Source organism: Argentina silus (assembly GCF_951799395.1).
Source record: "Argentina silus genome assembly, chromosome: 10".
In the NCBI taxonomy this organism is placed as follows: Eukaryota; Metazoa; Chordata; class Actinopteri; order Argentiniformes; family Argentinidae; genus Argentina; species Argentina silus.
The window spans coordinates 4,134,831-4,161,055 of NC_139664.1; the positions used below are offsets into that span (position 1 = coordinate 4,134,831).

A 26,225-nucleotide genomic window follows, 5' to 3' on the forward strand; every position below is an offset into this window, starting at 1 on the left:
AATTAAAAGGCTAACTTTATTGGAGTGTGGCCAGATCAGTTTATCATGTATTCATATACATATTCATATACATTCTTTTCTGCATTGACTCTATGGTCTTTTATAGTAATTGTATAGTCGGCCGACTGTCAACATAGTGTAGTTCTATCAGGGTTAATTCCACCATAAACCATTCTACAATGTCTCAGAACATAATCCCTAATAAACATATATCCATGAAGCAAATACCACTTGATTTCTATGACATATCTCTAGTGCTCAAGGACTGACCTTACATGACAGCAGCATTACTTTTTTTGAAACATGATTTGAGGCTATCATCATTTGTTCACAAAGTTTCCAATGACCACAGACATGTGAACAAAGGATCAGTTGGTCCTCATTGCTTTGGTTATGATGAGGTCATACAGAGGTTAGGGTTAGGGTAATTATTAGCATTACACATTTTCTACCACCAGGCAGTAATTCTAGTGCTGCACATTAGTTCTATTCATAATAAACCTGTGACAATAATGTATCTTCATAATGTGGGCTGTGCATCGACCACTGAAATTTGCTGAGATGACACAGACCGAAACCCATCCAACAACACAAGATGAGGCCGTATGGATGGTGAGGGGAATGAGGGGGTGTAGAAGGCCCATTTCCAAAAATTGTGTAAAGCTCAAACAACATGCGTGGGACGGTGGAAAGTTGTGCTAACAAACAAGTAGAGTCGTTAATGATTACCAAAGTCCTGAAAACGAAATCCTGCTGTTACACATCAAGTCCAGAAAAGAGGGAGAGAGAGTCCTGCTTCGATACAGCCATAGTCTAGTTATAACCTGGTTTGTTTTAGGCCACCAATAGACTGAACAGAGGCAATAGTTCAGGTATGTTCAGTGAAGTGTGGTCATCCGTTCTATGTGTGTATGGGTTGTTGTCTCAGATAATGTGGCCGTGCTCACCTCCAGTCATCCTGTCTACCAGCAGTCTCAATACCCAGCAGGTGAGAGATATAGTGATATATAGAGTCGTAGAGAAAGTGATTGCAATGTGTTTCTTTTCTTCTTCTTAAAAAAAATAAAATAAACAGGATTACATGTAATTTGTTTTGCTTTGTGATAAAAATGGTAAATGGTATGGTCCTAGTAAGTTAGTCTGAAACTAACTAAGTTAAGTTATTAACTAAGTTATTCAAAACAGGATGATTTTTACATGTGGTTAGTGTCATCTAAAAATATTTGTTTCCATGTGTGTCATAAACCAAAATGATTAAACCTAAAAAGCAATGGATATACCTTCCCACCATAGCAGGTTAGTTTTGACAGTATGTTGTGTTATGACACCCCAGCACCTCAACCACTGGTTTCCCAGTTTTAAAAGCAGAAAAACATTTTGACTCAAGCCAATAAACACATTTGAGTGTGGTCTTTCCCTTATAACGATGATATCTCTGCATGACAAATCCAACAAATCATTAACTATTGGAAGACCACAGACTTTACCAGCCCACTGTTTTTCGGCAGTTATATCTTGAAATATGACAACTTTTTCTGTGAATAACTCCCCCTCTCCTTTCCACTTCTCTTTTTTTTCCCCTCTCTCTCTCTCTCTCTCTCTCTCTCTCTCTCTCTCTCTCTCTCTCTCTCACACTTTCTCTCTCCCCAGTATCTGGGGAAATGGTACTTCATAGCAGCAGCAGGTGAGAGAGAGTCGGGTGTGCAGGTGTTTAGGTTGATGGACAGCACTGCATTTTACCTGGAGGAGACCTCAGTGAAAGACACACTGCTGCTGACAGGAGCCATGCGCATGTGAGAGAAGGGAGAAATTGGACTCACTATAATACTGTTGCTAATGAGCTCACTTGATGTTAATGCTTGTAACAACATTTTACCCACTAGTACCATGCACCATTTTATACCGTAAAAGGTTTAAACAAAACAACCACTCAATCAAATCAACTGTTAGAATAATCTTTGCACACACACACCCCCTCCCCCGAGACAACACACATGCACTGCACCCCCCCCCCCCCCATGGAGAACAGAGCTCAGAGCTCTGGGTATAGGGTCAGCAATCTTCAGCGCCCCTGGAGCAGTTAGGGGTTAAGTGCCTTGCTCAAGGGCACAACGGCAGTGGTAGGCAACTACATATGATGCCAGCAACCCTCCAGGCACCAGCTCACATCCGTCTCTCTTCTGGGGCGGGGATCATACCAGCGACCTACCGATTGCTGGCTAGCCTCTCTAACCTCTAGGCTACCTGCCGCTGTTTAGCAGTGCTTGTGGGCCGTGGGCTGACCTAAATTATCTGAGTATGAGAATATTGATTAACAATGACATTGTAAGTTATTGTGTGATTCCAGATATCATCTCTGTCTATAGGGGTGTCAATTGCATGATGAAAACGTGGACCTATAACATTCATCCTGACAGGGATGATTTAGACCTGGAGGGTAATCTCAACTTCCTTAACACACACACACACACACACACACACACACACACACACACACACACACACACACACAAACACATACACACTCAAGTTAGGACTTGACCCTTACTGAGCAAAACTAATGTCACTCCATTGACTTCCCTGTTGATGTGACACAGGCAAGCCGGAGAGACGTTCTCTGGTGTGGAGTGGAGAGTGGCTGAACTGCACCCAGTGTATCCTTCTGCAGGAGACAGAGCCACAGGGTGCCCTCAACAGACTCATGCTCTATGGTCAGCCATCTTTTAAACCCATACTATACATTTATAGTGAAATGTAATGTAAATGTGTTACATGTATGTACATTACAGTACATGTAGTGCAAATTAGATGCATTTACATTTATGCTTTAGATGCTGTCCAGTTGGCAAAAGGTTACTGTGGATAATGGAAGGATGCAAACAATCTTTGCATGCTTGTACAGCAGTTGAAATCAACTTTTTCTCTCCTTTCTGTCACCAGCCCGTGACGGTGCTCTGGATACAGATGTGGTGAGAGAATTTCAGACCAAATCATCTTGCCATGGAATGAAGGAATTTGTCAGTCTACCTCAAGAGAAAGGTTTGTCTTTCCACTGTATCATCTGATACGTCAATACTGAAGAAATGGACTTGTGAGATTGCTGGGAACGAATGCAGGGATTTTTGGACGGTAATTGAGGGCATTCCGGGGTGCTTACTGGCGTAGCCACACATAATCACAAGGTTCCTAGTTTGTTTCCGACCCTCGACATATCTTGCATGTCATCCCTCCTCTCTCTCTCCCATCCTTCCTGTCAATCTCTACTGTCTCTATCCCAATAAAGCAGAAATGCCCTAAAACATATTTTAAAAATAAATAAATAGATAAATTGAGGGCATTCCAAAATGAAAGAGTATGTCAATGAACAATTATTTTGTTGTTGTTTATTGCAGAGTTTTGTGAACTAGAGAACAGGGCGTGAACCTCACGTAAGAACCATTGTATTGTTGTCATTTACTTTCATTTTTATGCTCTTATCACTTTTTCCCATTTTGTGGCATCAGTATATACACTTTATGAATTGATCACCTGTTATGAAATAACAGTAATGTATTGTAATGTAATAACAATAACATTAGTCTCATATTACAGATTACAGATTCTGGCAATAAACCTGGAGCTTCAATCAAGATATGTCATGCCATCTATCTATCTATCTATCTATCTATCTATCTATCTATCTATCTATCTATCTATCTATCTATCCCTCTTCAATGTTGACTTAAGTCAGTAGTGAGTCATAGTAAAACAATTAAACTAGAAAAAAAATCTGCTGCTATACAATATATAAGTTGAATCAAAGTCTGTTCCAAGGCATTTTCTGTCACTCCCCGGGATTTCGAATGTAGTGAGAAAAGAACATTAAATGTTCTTGGCACACTTTGGGCCCGTTAATACCAATCATCACTTGAATGCCACAGCCTATTTGAGTATTGTTGCTGACCATGTGCATCCCTTCATGGCCACAATTTACTCATCTTCTAATGGCTACTTCCAGCATGATAATGCACCATGTCACAGAGCAAAAATCGTCTCAAACTGGTTTCATGAACATGACAATGAGTTCAGTGTTCTTCAGTGGCCTTCCCTGTCATCGGGTCTGAATCCAGTAGAACAGCTTTGGGATGTGGTAGAACGGGAGATTCACAGCTTGAAAGTGCACCTGAAAAATCTGCAGGAATTCCGTGATGCAATCATGTTATCATGGGCCAGAATCTCAAAGGAATATTTCCAACATCTTGTGGAATCAATGCCATGAAGAATTGAGGCTGTTTTGAGAGATAAGGGAGGCCCTACCCAGTATTAGTATAATGTCCCTAATAAAGTATTAGGTGAGTGTATATCTACATATAATTCATGATTTAAAAGAAACCCATTGAGGCTTGACAGAAGCATAACACCTTTCTCTGCTTAGAGATCAAAGTCAACCATGCTCTACGGGGGAGGAGCCACCCACGTCAGTTCCTCCACATGGGGAATGCCCATGTCATCACTGCTGACAGAGCAGAACCTGCTTATACAGAGTTACATTTCGTCTCCTTTATCGACATTGATCTACTGTTCAGTATACGCAGGTTCAGTGAAAACAGAACCTAAGGAATTGAAAGGACACAAAAGGAAGTTGCTTGACCTTTTAGACGAAGCAATGGTTATTTTGAAGCCAGTAGTAGCCTGCAAAGGTCCTTAGTGTTCACATACCTCACCCTAACTTTACCCCATAATTCACCACAAGAATGTTAATGCAAACCTTTTAAAATAATGTAGATTTTATTTTCAAGAATATTAGTGCCTGATTGTCAGATTTAGAATTAGTACTTGCCTTTGAAAACAAACAATGTTTATGGGATACACAACAACACACTATGGATTCGATTCCAACTGACATTTTTACAAATGTTTTTTTGCTTGGTGTATGTGTATACATAATTATGATCAGACACACTTATAAACAACCTTTAAAATGCCTCCACAGGTAACATACTCTTAACCAAGATCTCACCATAGCAATGAACGCCAGAAGGCAAGCCAGTAGTTGTTAGCACAAGGGATGTGGTGTCGGGAGCAGTTTCTTAAAATCATCAAAGACAACGCAACCTTGATATTACACGGTGATGTAGGTCTTTACCTGAAGTTTCAGAAGCCCATATGACCATATTCATGTGACAGTAGTTATTTAACACTTTGAATATCCCATATCTCTGTTTAAAGAGATGAATGGCAAGTAGTGATGCCAGACGTTTTGCCTCCCATCATTTGCATATGCTCCCAGAATAATGTCTGGTAGCTTGTTGCCTTCAGTGTGCTTTAGACGGATGGGGAGGGACATGCATGTGCAGGATATCTGCCTCATCATTATTTCTTCTGTCTTACGAATGTGGCTGTTGCTTATCTTCAACATCCCACAAAATTAGTCAGCAACTTCTAGAGAATTGCAGATGTTAGCTGTATGCACTAGCTATAGAGATTTATTTTGATTTATTGAGCGCAATTTCCACGTTCATTCTGAGACCCACCTACCCAAACTCAGGATTTGTCGGTAGAAGTGTCTGTCTGTAGAAGAGTCCCCTCTGAAGATTTTTTTCACCTTTCTCAAAGTTCTCAAAAGCTGGATCCATTATTTCCAGATGTACTGCATTAGCTGGTACAGATGACTCGAGAGTAAGGGTATTTTCACATATAGTACGTAATCCTCTTTAAAAGAACCAAACTCAGTCCTCTTCAAGTGAACCAAGAGGTAAAAAAAAAGTGGTCTGAGTTCGATTCACTTTAGGTCTGTTCAATGTGGAATTACCCAAGGTGCAAAGCAGTTCATTGGCCTGTATTCTGGACTGAGACCTCATCACTGCTGAAATGAAGAAAACGAATGACGTTCTTCATTCAAACAGAAGGGCAGTGTGAATACATGGGGAAAAAATAAAAGTTATAAAATATTCTTGTACTTTTTTCACCTCTCCATTCACTTAAATAGGACTCAGTTCAGTTCTTTTAAAAATGACTATATGTGAAAATACCCTGAAAATGTGGGCGAAGTTTAAATTCACATCTGAAGTGAAAATATCCTTCAATTTGTCGATATTAGTATGCTTCCAACGTCACTTGTGGGCTATGTAGAAAAAATAAAATCACCCCAGGGGAGAATACTACATAATACCAGGAAAAGATAGAAACCATTTGTCTCATTTGGCCAGATGGAATCCAAAGTTTACCATGGGTTTCAATGGGGGAACCATGCTTTCTGGTCGTATTTGTTGGCACTGACAGGGACGATAATGCAACGCTGAGTGAAGTCAATGTGAGTTGTTGACATTCCGAATTTGTTGACATTCCGAACACTCCGCAAAGTTCACATTCCGAAATGATTGTGAAATCCCTTTGTCTCTCCTGTATCTCTTTCTCCCACACGCCGAAGAAGAGACAGCATAGAGATATGGTGTGCAAACACATAAATGTACCTCCTAACTCCACATTGCCACGAAACCACTCACCGGCCTATGAAAGTACAGAGTGTTCCAGGGTGAGGGTAAGAATTTCCCTCTTCTACTTTTCTTCGTTTCAGGGTTTCCCTCTCATCTGGCTCTTCTGAGTCCATCACACCATCCTTCCCATCGCTCTCCACTGTATGTGTTCCTCTTTTCACTTCTGAATCCTTTCTCAAAGGTCAGTGACCGCATTTCAAATAAAATAAAATAAAATAAAATGTTATTTGTATATTTGTATCGCATACAGTTGTAATTGACACAGTGAAATGCTTTGGGATCTCGCTCCACGCTCAACAACAGCAGTCAGCAACAATCAACAATTCAATAATAAGTAATAAAAGTGACAATAAAGTGCCTTTCAGATTCCATCACACCATCCTTCCCACCATCCTTCACACCATCCTTCCCACCATCCTTCACACCATCCTTCCCATCACTCTGCACTCTATGTGTTCGTCTTCTCATTTTCACAAAGGTCAGTGACAGCATTTATATGAAAGCATCTAATGGGTACCTATAAATAAGCAGTCCAAATTTCCCATGCATGGTACCTCATTACCAGAGTTAAACACAAGTCAAACATTGGTACAGTGACTCTGGTCCTGCAAAGCTGCTGGATGAGAAGGCTTTTATTCTTGCCCAACAACAGCACACTGGGTTGCAGAAATATCCTGTACACCATGTAGCTCTCTACCAGGTTTGCTAACTACTGGCTGTCCAGAATCAGAGGCATCTAAAGTAACCCGGCAGAATGATTTCTGCTTTCAACAACGCTACGTTAATGTCGCTCGATTAACTCACTCCATGTACTTCTGTATTCTAGGGAAGATGTAGACACACATAATGAAAAGCCTTGTTAGTGAATTTGTTGTTCTAATGGGGACAGCACCTAAACTGCAATAACTGATTGTGTGTGTGTGTGTGTGTGTGTGTATGTGTGTGTGTGTGTGTGTGTGTGTGTGTGTGTGTGTGCGTGTGCGTGTGTTTGTGTGTGAATGTTTCTATAAGAAAGTGAGGGAGAGAGAGAGAGTTTGGTGACATTTAATTAGCCAAGGAAAGCACAGGCAGGTTGACTGGGGATGTCCCATGGAGCACAGGAAAGTGAAATAGAAATCTACCAAGACAAAAACAATCTCTCTCTCTCTCTCTTTCTCTCTCTCTCTGCCTCTCTCTCTCTTTCTCTACTTTCTACTAGACACCTCAGTACCAACACTGTTAGTGTTACTTTCATTCCTGTTTAAAAAAAAATCAATATTAGAGACTCATCTGTATTCCCACATATATGGTTGTTACCATATTCTCATTTCCCTCGCAAATCAAAGGATTGGTGGATGGATTTAACAGGCATAACAATGAAGGAACCAGCCATAATGTGTTGGCATTTTTACTTCATTACTCATTGTGAGAAATCAGATGCATCCAGGCTGGTTTGTGAAACCAGGACGAAAACCCCCAGTCATGTTCATGAGGCAGTCAAACTCACTGACACTGACCTAGAAACATGGAGGGGAAATAACAAACTACCCACTACTCTTATTGGTGAATGTGGTGCCTTACTCATCGGTACAGTACCTCAAGACCTTTCACTACCTCATGATATTGGCACCTTCTGTTTGCCTGCGCTTGTTGCCTGAGACCCTGAAAAAATTTATTACCTCCCTAAACTAATGCCTAGTCTTTAGCTTATTGGGCTAAGGCGCATGTCTCACAGGAGACCCAGGTTTTGAACTCCAGTCATCACACACTGTGTCATCTGTCAGAGATGAAAGAACAGATTGACAGTTTATCAAACTTGGTTCCTCTGTAGAAAGGTTTGAAATCTCAAAGATATAGAACATGATGAGGTGAGTTAGAACACATTTGGTTTCATCAATATAGTTTGTTTTCAGTTGTTCAATAAAATGAATGAAATATATGATATATGAATGTAATATATTAATACAATATCAAACTTGAGAGATGTACTACATCAGTACTAACACACCTTGAGAGGTGTCTTAACCTCTTCCTATTCTGGTGAACAGAGTTCATAAGGGTTCACATGCAACCTACGCTTTCAAGTGTGGGTTTGTTCATAATGCTGTCCCCCCCACCTCTTTCCTTTCCAACCACAACTCACAGTGAAGAAAAAATCTTCACTACAAGGTCAAGAGGGGAAAATCCATTGAACATGTCTCTTGAAGTCATATATCAGCCAGAGTTATTTGTACACGGACACTACAAGACACACTAGGTGAGTTGGAGCTTATTTTCAATGTATTCTGCTGTATTCAGTTGTGTTAGCAAACTATTGAAGGCAGTTGGTCCATTATATTTGTATTTAAATGTGTATTTGCATGATGTGAAATTCCTAACTGAAGCTAGTATATGAGGTGTGTGTGGTGAAATATGCTGCAATGTAAAATCACTAATTGTTACATCCCATTCATCATCTGATACATGACAAATATTAAAATGACTTGAAACTTATACTCAGACAAACAACCCTGTGCTGTATTTTGTATTAGACCGTGCAACATGATAGACAGTGCAGTCATGGATATTCCAGAAAACCCTCTCCCACTCACTGTGCACTCCTTAACGATTTTATGTTAACCTGTCTGACGACACCCAGGTTGCTATTGCCATATCACTGAGCTCACTGCTTCTCTGGTTGCACCCAGATCTGATATGTGCTATTAGCCATTTATGTTGTTGTCACGACAACCAGTGTGGCCTCACGTCAATCTCAACCTTTTAACATTCCATCATTAATGCCATGTTGGCCTGACAACGACCGGCTACACAGCACATGCAGATCTGGGTCAAGCAGGCTTACTCACAGCGTGTGATTTCTCTGTCTCTCTCTCTCTCTGTCTCTCTCTCTCTCTCTCTCTCTCTCTCTCTCTCTGTTATTTGATTTATTCATCCAGGTTGTTCTCATTGAGATCACATCTCTCTCTTTAAAGAGAGCCTCTGATTTGATCATTTGAGAAAACTTAGATGCAAACTATCACTTAGATTACACTGGGCCACATTGTGGCCAAAAAGGGGAATCACCTACATAGGTGAAAACCCAGAGTAGAGGGTACTTTGTACTCAAATGTTTTGACACTCACAATGTAATGTGTTGTCCTTTTGGTGAGGTCCTCATAGCCATTTGTGTGTCTCTCTGTCAGAGAATGGGGAGTCAGCAGCACTCGTCAAGATCCCTGCTGCTGATGCAGGTGTGGTGTGGGATCCTCACCCTGGCCATGGTGGTTATGGCTGCAGTTCTCACATCAGCCAAACTAAGATCAACCGACAAGATCAACAAGGTATGGTCCAGTTGCCATCAGTGCAATGAAGGGTAGACTCAAACATTAATATGGAGGTGATGATGATGATGATGATGATAACCTGTTGCTGTGTCATTTATCTTACTAAGAATAATGTACCTGCATCGGAGGAGGAATACCATAATCCAACAAGTAAGTTGTTTTGGGGGTATACTTACTGATTTACTGTATTGTATTTTGCGCTTACTGAAGTACTGAACATCTTGTAACCAATTCTAACATATTCTGTCCACTTGATACATATCTGTGATGTCAGCCATGCTGCACTCCTTATTGTATCAGCACATGTATTATATTGGTCAAGGCAATTCATTAATATAATAATACATGCCATATAGCTGATGCTTTTATCCAAAGCGACTTACATTGCAGTGAGTGTATACATTTCGGTACATATATGGTCCCAGTGGGAATCAAACCCACAACCTAAGCGTTGTTAGCGCCATGCTCTACCAACTGAGCCACATGAGACACTGAAATATTATTTGTCTTTTGCAGCTGGCCCTTCTATGACTGCCTTGAACTCATTAAAGGGTGAGTAAAGCAGTGTGTTTGCTCATTTCATTTGCCTTTATTGAATTGCTCTTTTCATAATGCCTTTATTGAATGATTATTCACATAAATGTGAACCTTTTCTGGAGAAATCAAAACTGCAAACTAATGCAATTTGGTTTGGTTTTCAGGACCACATTTTTCATATATCCAGCTAACCACGGGTAAGCACTTCCCTTTGTAAATATTTGATACTTTTGAGTCAAATATCTCTTGCTTGTTGCAGTTTCCCTCTTCTTGTACATCACAAGGTCAGCATATGTCTTTTGATACAAGGGGCTTATGCATGGCTGTAGCTGTATTTTTACCCTATGTACCGCAGGGGGGGCTGGTGGAATAAGGAATAGTATCAAATACACGTGTTTGATACCATTCCTCATTCCATTCGATGCGTTACAATGAGCCTGTCCTCTGATTTCTACTTCCACCAGCCTCCACTGACGTACTGTGACATGCTCCCTCTAGTGTAAGTCTTCTGTATATGGGTAGTATAAATATTATACAGGGGCATATTGATATCAACATTACTGTAACTTACTGCATGCATCTAAGACGAAGCCTGTTGGTCACTCCGAAGTGGACTAAAGATGTTTACATTTCGTCATATGATACTGTAACTATTCATCAAAGAGTGACATACGGTTAGTATGTGTTGTACAGGCTGTGTTAATATTTAGTTTATCACAGAGATTTTAAGACATTGGAGAGGTGTAACGTAGGGGTGAGGAGGTGTGAGGAGGTGTGAGGAGGTGTGAGGAGGTGGGAGGAGGTGTGAGGAGGTGTGAGGAGGTGTGGTTTGACGGCTGGAATAGTGTGTTGAGGTGTCACCGCTGATGTAAATGTGAGGTTTCTGAGTTCGTATCCGGGCCGTCTTCAGGTAGGACCAGTTCCACCATGTTTCCTTCATCATGCCGTGTGTTCCTCCCACCCATGCTATCTGTTCCTTTGTGAAGTGGGTTCCAAGACCCACAATCATCTCCTCTGTAGCGGCTCAGATGTGGGCTACACAGGAAGCCTAAGACAATGCTACAATTACAGCCCACAGACAGACGTGCCATGATTTGCAAGGCACACAGGGAGAGTTGAAAGGACATTTGAAAGTGTAGTGTAACCTGTTGTTCTGTTTGTCTTTGCCTAGATTCATTAGCATATTATAACTCCTCCCAAATTATGAATCGCTGTATCTTCCTCTCTTTGCCTATTAAAGACAAAGATTTGGAAGAATGACCTATAATAACTCATATGTTCTGATGATGAGGGTATGAATCCTCCTTTTCTTTTCTTCTGGTATAGGTATAGGCCCAGACTTATGGATGATTGACAAGGACATCCCTAACTGTGACTCTTGCTCCCTCATCCTCCGCAACAACTCTGTCCACGCCACTTCCGAGGGTCTCTATTACTTCTACGCCCATGTCACGTTCAGCAAGCTGGCCAATGAGGAGTCGAAAAGGGAGGCGGCTCTGTACAGAAATGCCATCCCCAGTAGGTACAGAGAACACTGGAAACTTAGCTCAGTAGAGTACACAGGCGAGAACGATGGCAGTGTGTCGATGGCTAAGATAGTGAGGCTCCAACAAGATGACAGTGTCAGACTGGACATAACTTCCAAAAATCCTCTTAGGTCTGGTATGGTGGATACCTACTGGGGAGCCTACCAGCTCCCCCAACATTGAGCAAACAGGTTAATCTCGATACAGCATGAGGTGGTTCTATAGTGAGCAGGGCTCCTCCAACAAAGTCTCTGTTTGCTATTGAGAACAAGGAATGGGTGAATGAATAGGGTCTTGATTCAAGATTAAGAATTTCAAATGTTGTGAAAACTGAGTGAGATGTTACTGAAACTATGACAGTGTGTAAGCTTTTGACTTTTCATTGAAGTTCTAGATTAATGATGGAAACACTGTGCTGTGACTTTTTTAATCCTGTTCATATGCATTGTTTCTCTAAACAGATTTGATTGTATAATTTATGAGAAAACTGAATACTTTGGCACACTTTTATGTGTGCTTTTGATTGCTATTTTTGGGTGTACTGTTGTGAATTTGCTGATGGTAAATTAATCAGTTGCTGTAAATAAAGCTGATTATAATAAAGTTATTTGACATCATATCTGAGTGCTTGTCAATTCGTTGACTACTACTGACCACATGCTGGCTCTGTCATTCCAACGAAGAAAATCACACGTTTCATTTATATTCATCTCAGTGTCCGCTGCTATAACAGACCTTCCTGATTCAAGATTCAAGATTCAAGATTCAAGATTCTTTATTTGTCACGTGCATACATAAGTATACAGTGAAATGCAAAAGTGACAGTGCCACAGAGTAGTGCAACAATACAATAAGTTTTAAAATAGAATAAAATAAAATAGAAGCACTAAAAAATATACGGTATGGACAGTATAAAGAGTATAAACAATATGAACAGTATAAGCAGTAAGCGATTCAGAGACGTATCCATACAATAACATACAGAAGTAGGCCTGAAAACACACACTTTATTTAATTTATTAATCTTTCTATTAAATGTAACTTTATCCATCCAGCTTTATTCATCCAGGATGTTGAGTGTAGGACTGAGTATAGCCTATAGAGATAGAATTTGTTCCAATGCTTGCCGCAGTAGGAGCCCACATAACAGCCAAATCTCGTAAATGGGCCACACAAAACAGGAAACTGTGTGTGTGTATGTGTGTTTGTGTACGTCATCCTATTTTTATCTCTCCACAGAGAGCAATATTTCACACTGTTAACCCCTCTGCACGAACTCAATCTCCAAACTCAATCTCCGTCCCTCACCAGTTGGATTACATTCAGCCACAATAACTTTAGTTTAGTTTAGTTTAGTTGATCATCTAATAGCAAGGTACACATACAACAGATTAAGAATTATCGAGGATAAAAGCACAATAAAGTCAACAATTTATTTCCATTGATGAACGGGAGATAAAAGAGACAGGCTACAATGGCAGATCAATTTGGTTATTCAGTCATATCAATAAACTACATCATATTCACACAGCACACAAATAAACACTATTGGTTTGTCTTCATTGGGCTAGGAGGGAATTCTAACAGAGGCACACTATCCATTAAAGCAGATTATTCATCTCAGAGGCTCCTGAATTTACCTTTAAAGTACCTTTCCTTGTCAGGCTTCTGAATCTATAAACACACAGTTAGCTATCCTATCTCTAGTGTTGTGGTTGTGTAACAGACTAAGTCTGCCTAGTCTGTGTGACCCTTGATTCGATGGACAGCCAGTTGATTTCCTGGAACTGGCTCCTACCAGTATGAGTACATAGGCTCATATTCAACACCCCCCTGATCAACTCATTCTGGGCTATCTGAAGCTTGCTTTTTATTAGATTAGTTAAGCCTTCGAACCAGGAGGTGCTGGTATAGTCAAAATGACATTGTATGAGGGCATAAGCTAACACTTTCTTTGAATCATTGTCCAACAGCTAAGACTTCCTGGCCAAGAACTTAGTCCTTACTTAGTAACCTTACCTAGTGACCTTACCTAGTACCTTAGTGGCTATAAGCCCCTCTTCTAGGTTGCCATCTAGTGTACATCCTAAGTAATTATCTGCTGTTGTGGCTGTAAGTACCTCTCCTGCTAGCTGTACCCTGATGTCTGAGGATTTGCTTAGCTTCATTTTGGACACAAACAACATTCGGGTTGTATATGAGCCATGCATTGTTGTTGGTAAACTCTGCTCTACTTGAGATTATGTCATTTTATGAACATTTCCATTATAAACAAACTCATACTTTATTTCCAAGATTTAGGACAGAGAGTGGTCTGGAGTTCCTCGTACTCACTTTCTTGGGTAAAGGAATGACTTTGGGCATGTTTATGTCCTTTGGGCAGTGGTCAAGAGAGAGGTTAGAGACATGAGTAACGCACGGGGCAATTTGAACCGCTGCATCTCTAAGGCATGCTGCGGTAATACGATACTGATACGATGCATGAATGTCACGTATACGGGCGATCCTGTAAAGTTTTAAATTTGATATCATCCTGCACCTGAACTATAACTGAAGGTTGTCTTTGTCACCCAGACCCTGACGTACCCACCATCATGGCCTCAATCGAGCTGAATTGGTGTTCTTTAAATCCTGATGTAACAACAAAGATGATCATCGCTGATCATCTGTACTGTCATAGATATTATGATATCCCCCAGTCGTGACAATAATCTCAAAAAACATGTGGCCGATCATCACTTCCCCAGTGTTGTGGTTTCCCTTCTGAGACTTCTTATATCAAATCCTGTTTTTAAGTCCCACTTTCAGCTCTTTTTTTTTTAAATTCACGTTAAAGTACAGTAACATTCCTACAAGTTTTTTTTGTTGTTTTGTTTTTAATAGGGACATACTGTGATGGAAGCACCTGACAACACATATGATGAGCCTGCTGTGCTTCAATCATGTGATATCAGTGAGACATTACAGTATCAACCACCATAAGACCACAAGCCCTGAGTGCTTCCTGCCTGTTACTGCATTCAACAATAGCACATTGTTGCCTTGAAGTTGCCAGGACGACAGCAAATTGGCTTAAACTAGCACTCAGGTAGCAAGTGAACTGAAGTATAAGCAGAATTTAACTATTTAATCTCTGTGTATAATTGCTACCTTAAAGCATTTATAAAGTTCACATACAGCCTGCGTATTAGGGAAGCATAAGGCCAATTTATTACTGTTTGTATGTGTGGCCATATATATATATATATTTGTTTATACAACGTTCTAATCTAACACAAGCATGTATACTGAATGTGGGTGCTTGTGGGGACTTGTAGGCTCCATAAGAGGGAATTGATTCCAGGCATCTGTGGTTAATCTTTCTTTCAGTGTGCATTGTGGTGTGGTGCAAGACTTAAGTTAACTTAAGTTAAGACATACTGTGGCTTTTCAGAGGAATAAAGGTTGCGTGATTTTACCAAAAACCAACACTTACTCATACTTAATTCTAAGGACCAGAGTCCAAGTACTGAGAAAACGACTGAATGTCGTGCCAGTAGAAGTTATTATATACAAGTAAAGGAGGAAAGGGGGAAAAGAAATTACCTTTTTATGGGTAATGGGTGAAGAATGTAAATGCAGAGCTCTATAGGGAGCCAGGGGAGTGGATTAATTGAGGTGAGGGTATTGTTTACAGGGTAGATAGAAGGGCAACTAGATATGAAGTCTCAGGTAGAGGGGGGGGGGGGGGGGGGAGTTCACCTACTTCCATTATCTCTATAGCTTTATGTTCCTCACAATGAAAATCTCCCTTTTTTCTTTTTTTTTTTTTTTTTTACCACCATGGACATACAGTACCTGTTAGTATAGTATAGTATAGGTATCTCACGTATCTCAAAAGTAGATTTTTTTTTTGTAAGATTAAAAAAAAAATTACTACCAATTCCGTGGAAATGGATCATCATTAAGTTGTGTACAACAATCACTGTTAACAAAGAATTGGTCCCTTGAAATACAATGTGACAGGATAGACAAAAGACAGTTGATGAGAGGATGGAGAAAGACGGTAATATGTTTCTGTGTTGATGTGTTGGTGTGTGTGGGGTGGTGATTGTATCTTTCTGTTGCATCTTTGCTATGCAAGATATTGCGGTTGGCTTGTATTTGCACGTAGGAAGAAAGCAGTCAATCCAAGAGATGAAAAAAATATCACATGTCAGGGTGACGAATGGTGACACCAGGGGAGGGTGGAGGAGCTAGAAATCGGAGGACGGGCTCATTGTAATGCATGGAATGGAATAAGGAATGGTGTCAAACATGTATTTGATACCATTCCTTATTCCATTCCATGCTTTACTACAATGAGCCCGTCCTCCGATTTCTACCTCCACCAGCCTCCCCTGGGTGACACATCTAAAGCCACAGACAGTACCAGCTGTGATACTGTGCATTGCTCCAATATCATCCATGTAAATAAAATATTGCAATATGGAAACAGAATTTACATCAGCTTTGAATAATGGAAACTCCATAAACAATATTTAAACGCTCCAAACTCTCTCAACCTTTTAGGAAAGAGAGTGAAATAGGGAAGGTAGATCAAAAGAGAGAACTGAAAAAAACTTTTTTTTCCTTTTGTTTGGTTTTGACTTGGTTGCATCATGAACCAGTAGTGAAACAGAAAGAGGATTTTTTTTTTTTTTTGCTTTGGTTGTTTCTTTTGTGTGCGATAGCTGAAGCAATGTGTTTCAATGTAGCCTACTACTGCATGTACAGTATAATGTATGTCCTCAAAAGACATCGAGATATGTGCATATGTTTATGCATGTGCCCTTGTTTTAATGCAATTGATTGACAATTTGGTCACACTTTCAACAAATTACAAATATTAAAGCATCATAAGGCCTTCCTAAACTCGTCAAAAGACCTACATAGGCTATATAGATTATTAATAAATGTTTCATAAGCAAATGTCATGCCATAGGGGGCGGAGAAAGAGTTAAGTCACTTTTGGCCAAGCTTCAGATGTAAGGACTTGTCATAACACTCTTAATAAAGTATGAGTTTGCTTATAAATTAAGCATTCATGTATGCCTTATAAATGGTTTATAAATGCCTCATAGAGCATTAAAATGTTAATTTGTTTAAAGTGTGGGCCAACCGTTCATATATGAAATGCATCAAGTTCTTTGTAATCACTGTAAACTCGCATCACACTTGCAAATGTCTGTATCATGGTGGTCTTATGTCACCATACTCGAATCACACTCGAATCACCATTGCATATGGGTTACTCACCGTGTTTCAGTAAGTGTTTTGAAAGGCATAAAATAGTATTTTAGCCAACCTATCCAGAAACCATAAAACCACACTGTGGAGCCAAAGTTAGACAAAACTGATCTTTCTGTTAATTGGTTTCCCTTCTAACCTCTCCACAGTCTGGGTGCTCTGCAACTTTTTCTCCACTTTCTGAGTGACATCACTGGAGTTTCCCAATGTGTGCTGGTGGCTGCAACAGCATAAAACCATCAGGCTTTCTGGCAGAAGTTCATTCTAACAAAACAGCATTACAGAAGCCATACTTGCTTCTCTAAAAACAAGGGACATATAGCTAGGGAGACATTCAGTCAAACATTCAAACGGTCAGGGCTTTTCTTTTCAAACAACAGCCAGGATTTGTACTAGCATTCAGGGTGTTGCAGTATGGTGGGGTATACAATGGCACCAGGTGATGTGGAGGGTGGGCTTGGGGGCATACTACAGGTTGCCACGGAGAAAAAGCCCTCCAGGGGCTGGACATGGAAGGTGTGCGGGCTGCTCCTAGCAGTGGGTCTATGTGCCGCCGCAGCCCTGTTCTTTGCATGGAGCTGGCACGGGAGACCAGCAATGGTAAGGAGTTATTTAGTTATTATGAATACATTGACGGTAATACATTTCTGCTCATGGAGGACTTAGTTACTTGACTACATTCTTACTTACTTAGTTACTCGGTTACTTGACTCTTTCTTTTCTTTAGTTTTCCTCACAGATGCAGGACCAAACAGAAGGACTGATGGAAAAACAAATTGGCACAACAAGAGGTGAATATTTGACACTGATCTGACACTGATATCTCAGGCTGTCTCTTCAACTTCACTGTTGTAGCGTACTCAAGGTATTTACTGTTTGTGTGTCTTAATCATAATTATTTCTCTCCCCAGACCATAACCACACATTGAAGCAGATAGGCGGAAATGCAAAAGCAGCAATCCATTTAGTAGGTGAGTAGCCTAGAAACATTCAGCTTGTTAAAACCAATGTGTGTCCTATATTCACTTTCCAAATTTAAACTTGAACTCACGCTCTGATGATGAGGTAGCCCTACCAATTTGAGAATGGCCTATTGGCCTAATGGTAGATGATTGTGTTTTCCACGTGTGAGACCCGGGTTTGAATCCCGGCCGTCACATATGCTTCCTAGAGTTTTCCAAACAATCCTGTCGATAAAACAGAAAAGCCATAACCACCCGAAACAAGGACGCACTTAAGCAGTCAGTTATTCATTGTGATGCCACCAAAGCAGCTTGTTTGATTAATGACGGCGAGACCTAGCTGCCAGTGCAGCCTATGGTTTCAAAGTTGTAACAATGCGCCTTTCTTCCCTCTACCCAGGTGAATACAACTCCGAGGTTATCGTGGACGCTGTGTCGTGGGCACAAGGTGTAGACCAAACCTTCGCCCAGGGCGGGCTCGAACTGAAAGGAAACCAAATCATCATCCCGGACACCGGTCTGTACTTTGTCTACAGCCAAGCGTCCTTTAGAGTCTTGTGCAACGTTGCAGATGGTAGCGTGGACAAGCGTACTCCTTTTAGCCACCTTGTTAAGCGCAATTCTGATTCCCTCGGCGGCGATTCTGTTTACCTTCTTGGCGGGCTAAGGTCAGTTTGCCAAAGGACTGCAGGTGATGTAGTGTCCAACGTTGGCCAGAGTTGGTACAATGCGGTTTACATGGGCGCGGTGTTTCGGCTGCTAGGAGGGGACCGGTTGTGGACAGAGACCAACCGACTGAATGATTTGGAGACAGAAGATGGCAAAACATTTTTTGGCGTGTTTGCATTATGAGGTCAGGGGTTGAGAGTAGGCTACTTATCAGTCTGTGACTGTGACTTATAAAGAGGAAATGTGTGTTTTATGTTAAAACTCGAATTTCATCTTATTTTATGGTGATTGATTGAGCCATCTCAAACCTCAACGGTCTTTCTTGTTATTCAAATGGTTCTTATCAACTGTGGTAGTTGAGGAAAATACCATTGTTTATGCACTTTTGTAAATGCATTGCATTGAGCTGGTGACCGAGATGACCCATTCTCTGTATTATTTAATTATTATAAATATTGCTATTTATATAAATAAATGTTATTTATTTACTGTGACTCAGGCCTATTAGCCTTGACGTAAGGATGTATAGTACTTGTGGAGTATAAATTAATTAAATTTGCATTCGTTGTAATAGCTTAGGTTTAGTCATAGCTTACTACATATTCATATATTTATATGTGTGTGTATTTATTGATGTGTATTGTTATTGATCATATTCTATTTATTCTGTTGTCAATGTATGGATTCGATTTTTCATTAAATAGTTGATTGTTGAGCTTTTGTTGCACCGTCATAATATCATCATTCTATCATACGGCTGAAAAGAAACACAGGTGGAGATATTCAACTTCTATATAAGGTATGGTTTTGAGATACACTTAAAGTGACACGCTAACCATGTAGTTTCATGGTGTACAGCTGTATTGGTGTAATCACATGTGAATGAAAAACAACTACACTGGAGCACTGTCCTGTTCATTGTTTCATGTATCTGTCATAGCTTTCGTGCAGTTTCGTAGCTGAGTAATATATCCTGTTGACCTTATGGAGTTACCACACTGTACTGTACTATATATGGCTGACTGACTGCGCCGCTTTGTGTGACTTCCTTTTGATAAACAGTATACTTTTGCGCTAGCAGCTAGGCCACGGCATGAGATGCCTTCCCAATGAGGTCAGACTAAAAGAGGGGGATTTCCTTTTTTTCCGTTCTGTGTGTGGCTGCTGTGTCAGGTGAAGGCCCACATCAGCCTCCGCCCTGAGCTGGGGTTTCCCCGCTGTCAACCCCCTCTCGCTCCTTCCTGTTAGACAGCATACTTCACCAGACAGCTGGGGGGTGCAGTCCACAGCCAAGCTCAAACATGCAAGCCCACAGACATCCTCCTATTGTCCCAATGTGAGGTTGTTCATTTCCCATCGACATTTGTTGATGCTATTATGTCATACTGTATACATTTTACTTTCAGCTCCTATTATAATCTCACGCCTTGGGTATGCTTAGGATCTCATACAAAAGGACCTTGCACACTGCCCCAACAATCAGTAACAACAAACAGCATTTGTATGGGCAGGGTGCAAGCTCCTCAGTGGGTTTAGATGGCCTATATATGCCATTTAGCTGACGCTTTTATCCAAAGCGACTTACATTGCAGTGAGTGCATACATTTCAGTATATATGGTCCCAGCGGGATTCAAACCCACAACCTAAGCGTTGTTAACATGCTCTACCAACTGAGCCACAGAGGCCTTTTGATAGGGAATGACTCCCTCAAGCCCTGCTAGTGAAAATAGGACAATACTATTTTATTTAAATGTTCCTGGTTAAGTGTATTATTGATACACACTATGCTTAGTTATATGTTTTAAAAAAAAAGCTATTGGGATCCTGAGAGGTGTGTCAGAAGTGTACATGTACATGTACATGGAGGTAGAAATCGGGCTCATTGTAATGCTCATTGTAATCCATCCCTCATTCTGTTACATTGATGCTATTCCTGAATTCATTCCATGCATTACAATGAGCCCCTCTGATTCCTACCTCCACCCCTGACACATACTGTAGGTTATTATCAACTGATGGTGACATCTAGTGGTTAAAACAGCTGACAGATCCTATTCCCTTAATGAATATAATTGGACACAAAAAACACACATGAACTCAGTGAAAAACAATGGGTTTATTTGACCATGATATCCATATATTTGCATACATATATAATCTCAAATATATTAACATTTAAAATTGTAAATATAGTGAATACAAATATCTCCAAATCCGGCTATATTGCCAATACATGTGCAAGAGTATATTTCTCTAAATAATCTTCGCATTCGTATACTACACAATCTGATCCATATACAGTTAATGAACATTGACTATTTCATTCATTAGTTTCCTACGATGGATTTATGTCTCACTTTCCCATACCCTGAGCTATAGTGTTTCATATTAACAGCAACAAAACCATGACCTGGAACATTATTTTGTGACCTTATTTTGTCTCGAGCTAAAGTGCACCATCAGATAGGTATGCTATTTGACAAAGTAATGTCACTTCCATTACTTGCCAGTAAAGCTCTTAAGTGTCATTGCTTAATACATTTTTAAATATGGTTAACGAATGAAATTGTACATCTAGATTAACTGTGGCATAAACACATCAGATTGTTACAGGACAGTATATCCTTCAGTTATCACATTTACAATTGTTAGTTTTACAAAGCTAAAATCAGGGAAAATATAATTACAAAATAAAAAAAGAAATAATAAGATTGAAATAGAATACAGTTTCAGACCAACATGACCTAGTTAAAAGTTACAGGCATTTACATTTACATAAATATCTAGATTGTCTTTTGGGGGAAACTATAACTAATTAAGAAACAGAAGATAAACAACTATAAAAAAATAAATTAAAAAAAACATAAAAAAGGCTGGAAAGAATGGTGTGTATTAAATACGCCATATAAAATCTGAAGAAAGGAAGTTTTGCTTCCTTCGAATATACAGTGTTTCCAACGTCATTCGAATTTCAGAAACATATGCATTGAAGTCCAGGTGACAGCTATCAAAAAGTTAATACGGTAAAAATGTAATAAGGTTAAATATTACAACATTCTCTATCAAACGTGTTTCATGTTTTGCAAGATCATACAACAACAAAAACAGGACTGAAGATACATAGCTGTGCTTTGATAAGCATTCAGCAAAACATCCACAAACATATTCTTAATGCCCCAAGCTCAAGTTGTCACATCCATGGCCTTCAGCAGGCCATTACAGTATGGCTATTGTGTTACATGTCCTCATTTCATATTAACTTCATATTATGATTCCAAACTCTCACTCTAGACGGCATCCAGCAATGGAAAAAACTGTTGTGTTGAAAATGATTAATTAAGTACATTATAACAGTTTCCACTACATTACCCCTTCCAGGAAATTGAACTAAACATGGGGCACAACATTTAATCCGTGACATAACATATAATATAGTTCATAATAACAATATAAATCACCATTTTAACAAACTGAAGACAAGAGATGGAGACACACAAGTCAAAAGTAGCAAACACATACACAAAGTCCTCCCGGAGTTCCTTGAGACATCCGCACAAACAGATTAATAAACAAAGAGGAGGAACAAAAGGGAGATTCTGTCCGTTATTTCTCCATAAGACTGAGTGCTAATCTGAGATGTGCTTGCCTCTGTATTACTTACTAGTTGTCACAAGTGCCGTAGCTAGGTTTTACACAGTGAGATAAGACTGTGAGACAGGCCGTGAGGACAGGTGTAACCTGGGTGACTCTCTTCACAGCATAACCTACGGGGTGAAAGCACTGGGAAGTGTAGTGCCTCCACGCCGAAAACAAATCAGTCAGTACCGCCACGCTTGTGCTCATCACCGTAACAAGTAGTGAAAGTCACAGTGCCTCCTCTGTGTGTGTGCGCCCTTCCCGGTGTGCTTTACCGTCTCCCCCCTCATTCACCCGTCTACTTGTAGAGCAGGGGGATCTGGCTGTTGTGGCAGTGGTTGCGGTTCATCTTGCTGTCCGCCTGGTAAAGGTTGGAGGAGTTGGAGAAGGAGGGCGGTAGGGCGTGATTGTCCGATGCGGGGTTGGGGTACCCTGGCGGGGGCAGGAGGGACTTGGGGTCGGGCTGGGAGGAGGGCGGAGGCGGGGAGCTGTGGTTCTGATTCTGGCCGGAGGAGGGCCGTCTCCGGTTGCGCAGGGCCTGCCTCTCAGCCAGCTGGTTGCGGAGCGCCGACACCCTCTGCTCTTTCTGAGGTCACAGGAGAGAGAGGTCTGATCATATAGGGCTCATGGAGGGGTTCTGTATTTCAAAATAATTATGCATTTATGCTGCATTAATTAAGCACACCGGATGGATGGATGGACGGATGAATAGATGGATGGATGGACGGATGGACGGATTAATAGATGGATGGATGGACAGATGGATGGATGTATGGACAGATGGATGGATGGATGGATGAATAGATGGATGGATGGACGGATTAATAGATGGATGGATGGACAGATGGATGGATGTATGGATGGATGGATGGATGGATGAATAGATGGATGGATGGACGGATTAATAGATGGATGGATGGACAGATGGATGGATGGATGGATGGATGGATGAATAGATGGATGGATGGACGGATGGATAGATGGATGGATGGACGGATGGACGGATGGATAGATGAATAGATGGATGGATGGATGGATGAATAGATGGATGGATGAATAGATGGATGGATGGATGGATGAATAGATGGACGGATGGATGGATGAATAGATGGATGGATGGACGGATGGATGAATTGATTGATAACCTTTTCTACTAAGTTCTCATAGAGAGTATGCATACCTCCTGGATGATCTTCTGCAGCTCCCTGTTCTCTCTCTCCAGCTGGCGGGACTTCTCCTCGTCGTTGTTGTTGGTTGAAGAGCCGGTCTTCAGCGTGTCCTGCTGCTCCGACTGCCACTCACCACGGGTGATCAGCCTGCGCATCTACACAGCCAGAGAGACACATAAGACACTATAGGTAACAAAGGCATACAGAGGAACACATCAGACAGCAGAGCATCAGTTCAGCTCGAGAGGTAGAGACTAGCAATTGCAGCTGCAGGTAGGTTTGGAGACAACACTTTACATGGTCCTTCTTAAGAAGATTAAGACGTCAGACTGTAAATGTACACAATGAACTATGTCCCATACACATACTCTATAAGGCAACCTGTATAATAAGCTATGAGACAATTATGAGCTATCTTAGGGCTCAACTTTACATTGGCAGTGTGTTTGGACTAGATTATGGCTCTGTTCCAATTATCCACAATAGCATTCCACTTAGCACATTGCTTCATTCTCTGTGGTATTGCGGATGTTTGGTATAATGTGGACATATATTATGCAAGTGTGGATATTTAGAACATGGCTTTTGTTTTTGATTGCTGTGAGTGCTGCTGAAGCAGAAGGAAGGAGCAGCTGCTGCTGCAGCTGACACTCTGACTGTACCTTAGGCACAAAGAGCACCACCAGCGTAATGTAGACAGAGAAGACTATGGCCAGAGAGGCAAAGGCAAAGGAGGCGTCTTGCTGAGAGGAGAGGATCATAGTCACTGGAGCCGTGATCATGCACAACACCTGCACAGAGAGGTAGGAAAGGAGAGAGAGAAAGAGAGAGAGAGAGAGGTTGAAAAGACAGGAAGGGGAAAAGGAGGAGAGAGAAAGGGAGAGAGTGAAATTATTGATATTTTTAAATCCATAAAAATGGATGGCATCTGCTTATAATTCTGAGAGGCCTCCCATGTGAAAACAGTGTTAAAAAGTAATGAATGAAGTCTAAACAACATACTGGCAATGGCAATCACCATGTCAAGCCCAACATTCAACCTGCTTACAAACAAGGAAGTAGGCTCTTTGTCTAGACATAATAAACCATTGAGATAATAAACACTGGCTTGCGTAGTGTAACTGGGCTATGTGCTTTATAGAATTCTGCATGAAAATGAAACAGAATGATGAAATCAAGATGTAAGCTGTCCTTTTGTTCAGACCTGCAGCTGTATTTAACAATTTCATAAAGGATTGATCAATGGAAATTCTCTCTGCTATGTAAAAAAAAATTAAATACCCAAATCAATGTATTCAGTAATTACATAACCACCCCACAACATAACACTCAGTCAATAAATGTAAAAACTGTGGGAGGTTTGCGGTCGTAAGTGTTTTGGTTGCTCATTAAGCTGTTTTGAGATGGGAATCTGGGCAAGTGCTAGCAATTATGTAAATCATCGTTCGGAGTATTAAAATGTTTGCACACTGTTGAGCAAAACAGAAAGCGCTCCTAAAACTGGAACGATTAACTCCTTTGTCTGTGAAATTGCAGCGGTTTCCAGGTATTTAATGTAACAACCTGTGCGTTTACGCAAATGACACTGGCTATCTGTCTGAATCCATCTAAATGGCGTGTAATTGCAGCTGTTTCAGTCAAAGTAAAGCTTACATGCGTCCTTTGGAGATGATTCACTGGCCATTAACATCCACTGAACAATTTCAACGGTTTAATATCGCACTTATGTTCTTCTGCCTTTGTCCTGAAAATATTTATTTTAAGCAGATGCTCGCTATCTTAAAGAATAGAGAGCAGAATATCATCATTAAATGCCCCTATTGGAACCAACACCAAGAGCATCGTTCATTTCCAGCAACACACACTGTAACTGTTTACATAGCGTGAGTGTTAATCGATTACTAAGAAGTGACCCGCCTGAAGGACTACCCAAAAAGCGGAAAGGGAATACAACCACTCCAGTAGTTCCCAGTGACAGATCTGACTCACAGCCACGTTATATATGGCCATCCCCACGGCGCGGTGGTCATTGATCTTCTCTGTGGAAACCGACTTGGTCTCGTAGGCCAGGAATATCCCCAGCAGCAACAACAAACCCTTGTAGCCGTACACGACACCTGAGGGGGAGAGAGAGAGGGAGGGGGGAGGGAGGGGGGGGGGGGATAGAGAGGGAGGGCCAGAAAGAAAGCAAAAAGAAAGAAAGGAAGGATATAGAGAGAATTAGTTGGTTAGTGACGGTTAGAGAACGACAGAGAGAAAGAGAGAGCGAGCGAGAGAGAGAGAGAGAGAGAGAGAGAGAGAGAGTAGGAGAGAGAGAGAGAGAGAGAGAGAGAGAGAGAGAGAGAGAGAGAGAGAGTAGGAGAGATAGAGAGAGAGAGAGAGAGAGAGAGAGAGAGAGAGAGAGAGAGAGAGTAGGAGAGATAGAGAGAGAGAGAGAGAGAGAGAGAGAGAGAGTAGGAGAGATAGAGAGAGAGAGAGAGAGAGAGAGAGAGAAGGGGGCTGAGATGAGGATTGAGATGCAGGGACGTCAGGCACACGACTGAGGGTAATGCATACTTCCGCCTGTATTTATTCTGTCCATTGTTCTTCCATTGTACCCCTTGGCGGGATGACATTATCTCATTTCGACAGCGGAGAGGGGGCACGCTGTGGGGCAATGGCCCAGTTTGTGACCCACAT

General features: G+C 40.9%; 3 protein-coding genes across 3 annotated transcripts in view; 2 read left to right on the forward strand and 1 right to left on the reverse strand.

The window, feature by feature from the left end:
- Positions 1–605: 605 nt before the first annotated feature.
- lta (lymphotoxin alpha (TNF superfamily, member 1)) lies at positions 606–12,076 on the forward strand (the record flags this gene model as incomplete). Its single annotated transcript, XM_083678584.1, has 9 exons — positions 606–612; positions 929–988; positions 2,598–2,711; positions 2,941–2,969; positions 9,638–9,775; positions 9,886–9,928; positions 10,295–10,330; positions 10,480–10,512; positions 11,642–12,076. 9 exons carry the CDS (start codon positions 606–608, stop codon positions 12,022–12,024), a joined length of 843 nt encoding a protein of 280 aa, XP_083534710.1. The 3' UTR covers positions 12,025–12,076.
- Positions 12,077–17,538: 5,462 nt separating this feature from the next.
- Positions 17,539–19,159, forward strand: tnfb (tumor necrosis factor b (TNF superfamily, member 2); the record flags this gene model as incomplete). The annotated part of the gene is made up of 4 exons (XM_083678585.1): positions 17,539–17,709; positions 17,837–17,900; positions 18,021–18,080; positions 18,472–19,159. 4 exons carry the CDS (start codon positions 17,539–17,541, stop codon positions 18,921–18,923), a joined length of 747 nt encoding a protein of 248 aa, XP_083534711.1. The 3' UTR covers positions 18,924–19,159.
- A 1,700-nt stretch (positions 19,160–20,859) lies between these two features.
- Positions 20,860–26,225, reverse strand: part of gabbr1a (gamma-aminobutyric acid (GABA) B receptor, 1a) — a 33,946-nt gene continuing 28,580 nt past the window's right edge. The window contains exons 21-24 of the mRNA XM_083678861.1: positions 25,536–25,663; positions 24,209–24,337; positions 23,558–23,701; positions 20,860–22,963 (exon numbers count right to left, since the gene is read on the reverse strand). Of these exons, the coding sequence (XP_083534987.1) occupies positions 22,676–22,963; positions 23,558–23,701; positions 24,209–24,337; positions 25,536–25,663 (689 nt within the window). The 3' untranslated portion in view covers positions 20,860–22,675. The remainder of the gene's footprint in view (positions 22,964–23,557; positions 23,702–24,208; positions 24,338–25,535; positions 25,664–26,225) is intronic.